The following is a 3,667-nucleotide window of genomic DNA, read 5'->3' on the forward strand; positions in this document are numbered from 1 at the left end:
AAGATTCTGCGGGAGAATTTTGGACCTTTACACTTTAGCTATGGCGAATATCGCATGCGATGGAACAATGTGTGGTATGAGCTTTACGACGACATAGATATAGTCCAGCAAATAGAGATCCAGAGCGGGTTCGTTGACTGGGTCATGTCGTCCGAATGGAAGCAAAGGCTCTGGCTCTGGAAGTATTCATTGCGGTACCAGCTGATGGTAGCAGGGGAAGAGGAAGACCTTCTCGGCGTTGGAAAGGTCAGGTAGAGAAGGACTTGGCTTCACTTGGTGGGTCAAACTGGCACCGGCTAGCACGAGAAAGAAATGACTGGCACACTTTGTTAAACTCGGCCAAAATAGCTAAGCGGTCATGCCGGCAATCAAGAAGAAGAAGGTTGAGATTCGGACATCTTGTTGTATAACCAAATTAGTCAGAAGTAACCTCAGTAATCACTGTTTTAAGTATGCACGACGACTTTCACGCTAAATCTTTATAAAGAAAATTTAAATCTTACCACCTAGGCCTCGTTTCAATTGACTTGTCACAGTTACCACCCAATTGTGGGTGAAGTTCAGTCGGTGACGCACATATTATTTATATGCCCAGCCATGTTCTCCACTACATCAACATCTCTCGCTGGCTGTAGATATCTGCCTGTTGGAGGTCTCAGAATAGTATCAAAAGTACCAGCTTGGTACTTCAGCCATTTCACCTTCCTATTTACCTGAATAAGCCCGTGGGTGTCATTTTCAAGCCTATGCTTGTCATTTCCTAAAGGGTATCACAAAGCTGAACTGCTTTTGGTCGATTTTTTGAGCATCGATCGGTCGGATTTGTTAGCAGAACAAGTTTATGGATGGGAAAATAATTTTCATGGGAGTGTTTTTCAAAAAAAAAAAAAAAAAAAATTGTTGTTGTTCTTGTGACATTTAATACCACTATTTACTATTGTTGGTGCAGAGGTAAGTCAATTGTTTTGAAGTGTTGTTGTTTAACTGAATTTGGGTGTTCAAATACGGTTAATGTTATTTTAGTGAACCTGAATATTGTTGTTGTAACAAATGCTGTGTGTTGTTGTAAACTTGTTTTTTTTTCCTTGTTTTTTCGTAATTCGCTTTTGTGTAGTTTTATTTAAATCCATTGATAGTGTTTAGTCGTATATGAACTTGTTGTTGTAGCAAACTATTGCGACAGGCGGTTCGCTACTTTGTGTTTGTAATGGAAATCAAATTGTTGTTTTTTATTAACTCGGCAGCGATGCTATTGTTGACTTATTTCACTTATGTATATTAGCATTTTTTATTTTTTTTATTTATTTTTATTATTGATTTAGTTGTAGCGCCTGTTTATTATCATCTTTTTGTATTGTTGTTTGAGGCTTACACTTTTCTGTTTTCTGTTGTCTTCAGCGATTTGATTTTAATTTAAATTTTATGTCAACGAAATTTACAAAAATTAAGCCACAAAACCAATCAAAATTCAATGCAACATTCATATGTAAATTTGGATTTCGAAAAGGTTTCATCAGAGATCGAACCAACACAGCTTTGAGCGTTCTTACAGATACCGACAAGTTCGTTGCTTCAGTCTTCAGTGTCGCTTCGACGCGTCAGGCAGGCGTTAAACGACGCTTATTTAGCAAAATTAGTTAAGCGCGCAAAAACACATTTCCATTACAAGCAAAGCTTCAATATTCATAAATGCAACTAAACAGCCGGAAATAATCCACACAACGAAACGCGCCATAGCGGAAAATTGTAAAAACACAAAAAAGAACACAGAAAACAGAATAGTTTAAAGTGGAATAACATTACAAAAAATACAAAGTGAATAAACAGCAACGACATAGAAAAAAGAAAACTAAATAAAAGCCAATTAAGTCACACAATCAAATCAGCAGCGCAGACATTTCGCATTAAACTAATCAAGAACGTGCGCGCTCACCTCCTCCACCACCTCATTTGACTTGCCGGATTTCCCACACATCCATTCTCCCTCACTCTCAAGCTCTCTCCCCAATCAACGCACTCCACACCGCATACACGCGCGCTTCGCAAAAATGTGCACAACGTCAAGTTCGCGTCTGCTGCTGCGACTCATAATCGACGTCGTGATTTTAATTGCGCTCTGCTGCTTTGCTCTAATTGCGCTCCCTAAAATATTACCGACCACACGGCGCGGCTTCTTCTGCAGCGATGTATCGCTACACTACCCCTACACCGCTTCGCTGCTGAGCCGCGTACACATCACAATTGCAGTGATCGCTTTGCCTGCCGCCGTCATGCTAGTGGTGGAGATGTTGTGGGCAGCGGTGCGCGCCACGCGCAAATCTACAAGTCCAACTGCCACCACTGCTGGTAAGTGTAGTGGCGTGCAGCGATTCGCTTTTATTGGCATCAACATACCGACCTTCGTCAGCGAGTGTTACAAAATTGTGGGCGTCTACTTCTTCGGCTTGGCGCTCGTATTGATAGCGCAAAGCGCTACTAAACATTTTGTTGGTCGCTTGCGCCCTCACTTCTTCGACGTGTGCCAGCCACAGCTACTGGAAACGCTTGGCGGTGGTTTGGCTTGTGATCGCTCGGCGTCAGCTGCCCAAAATGTCACCACCGGCTATATTGAGGACTATGAGTGCTATGAGTTGGCCGCCTCTGCAGAGTTGCTCAGCATGGCTCGTCAATCCTTTCCCAGTGGGTTTACCGCTACCGTCTGCTATGCTATGTGCTTTGTTATCTTCTATCTGCAGGCGCGTCTCACTGCTGGCGCATTTTTGATGCTGAAGACTTTGCTGCAATTTGGTTGTCTTGCCTTGGCTACGCTGGTAGCGATTGAACGTTTCTATACGCACTACAATCATTGGACGGACATCATGGCGGGCGCGTTTTTGGGATTTTCAGTTGCTGCGTTTGCGACGATTTGTGTAGCTGGTCTGTTCAAAAGGATACCCATAAAAAGTAGGAAGCCGCGTGAGGACTTTACGCGCATATATGGCTACTGTGGTGCCAATCGAGTGGCGAAATATTATTGATGGATTATTTTATGTGTTAAATAATAAAGAGGATCAATTTTAATTTATACAAATTTCGGTTCTTATTTCTTATTTATGGTTTTCCAATTATGGAAGAGAGTTAAAAACTTTTGAAAGCTGTTCCTAGGTTATAGTTGTTGGTAGGGCGCGTACACCCTCTTTTGGGTGTTTGGCCGAGCTCCTCCTCCTGTTTGTGGCGTGCGCCTTGATGTTGTTCCGCAAGTGGAGGAACCTAAAGTTTCAAGCCGACTCCAAACGGCAGATATTTTTGTGAGGAGCTTTTTCATGGCAGAAATACACTCGGAGGTTTGCCATTGTTTTCTTTATTTTGATCTTTCACCGAGATTCGAACCTTCGTTCTCTCTGAATTCCGAATGGTAGTCACGCACCAACCAATTCGGCTACGGCGTCCACCGTGTCGTAAATACTTCTTACCAATTAACCTTCATGTGCCCGGCTTACTACATTTGTTGTAAATTGTGAAAAAAAGTGAGATAAAAAAAAATTTTCCGAAACAACAATGCCCGAATTTTTTAGTAGCTTCCTGATTATCAAATCAAAGTCAATTAAGAGTTTAATAACACACGAACTATTATTTGCCTGACCTCTAGACCCTACTTGAAAAAAGCATCATCTTGCGGCCGGCTTAC

General features: G+C 42.0%; 1 protein-coding gene across 1 annotated transcript; it reads left to right on the forward strand.

Moving 5' to 3' along the window:
- Window positions 1-1,596: 1,596 nt before the first annotated feature.
- On the forward strand, window positions 1,597-3,021 carry LOC129241615 (putative phosphatidate phosphatase). The gene has a single exon (XM_054878051.1). It carries the CDS (start codon window positions 2,049-2,051, stop codon window positions 3,015-3,017), a length of 969 nt encoding a protein of 322 aa, XP_054734026.1. The 5' UTR covers window positions 1,597-2,048; the 3' UTR covers window positions 3,018-3,021.
- The last annotated feature ends 646 nt before the right edge of the window (window positions 3,022-3,667 follow it).

Source organism: Anastrepha obliqua, chromosome 3 (assembly GCF_027943255.1).
Source record: "Anastrepha obliqua isolate idAnaObli1 chromosome 3, idAnaObli1_1.0, whole genome shotgun sequence".
NCBI lineage: Eukaryota > Metazoa > Arthropoda > Insecta > Diptera > Tephritidae > Anastrepha > Anastrepha obliqua.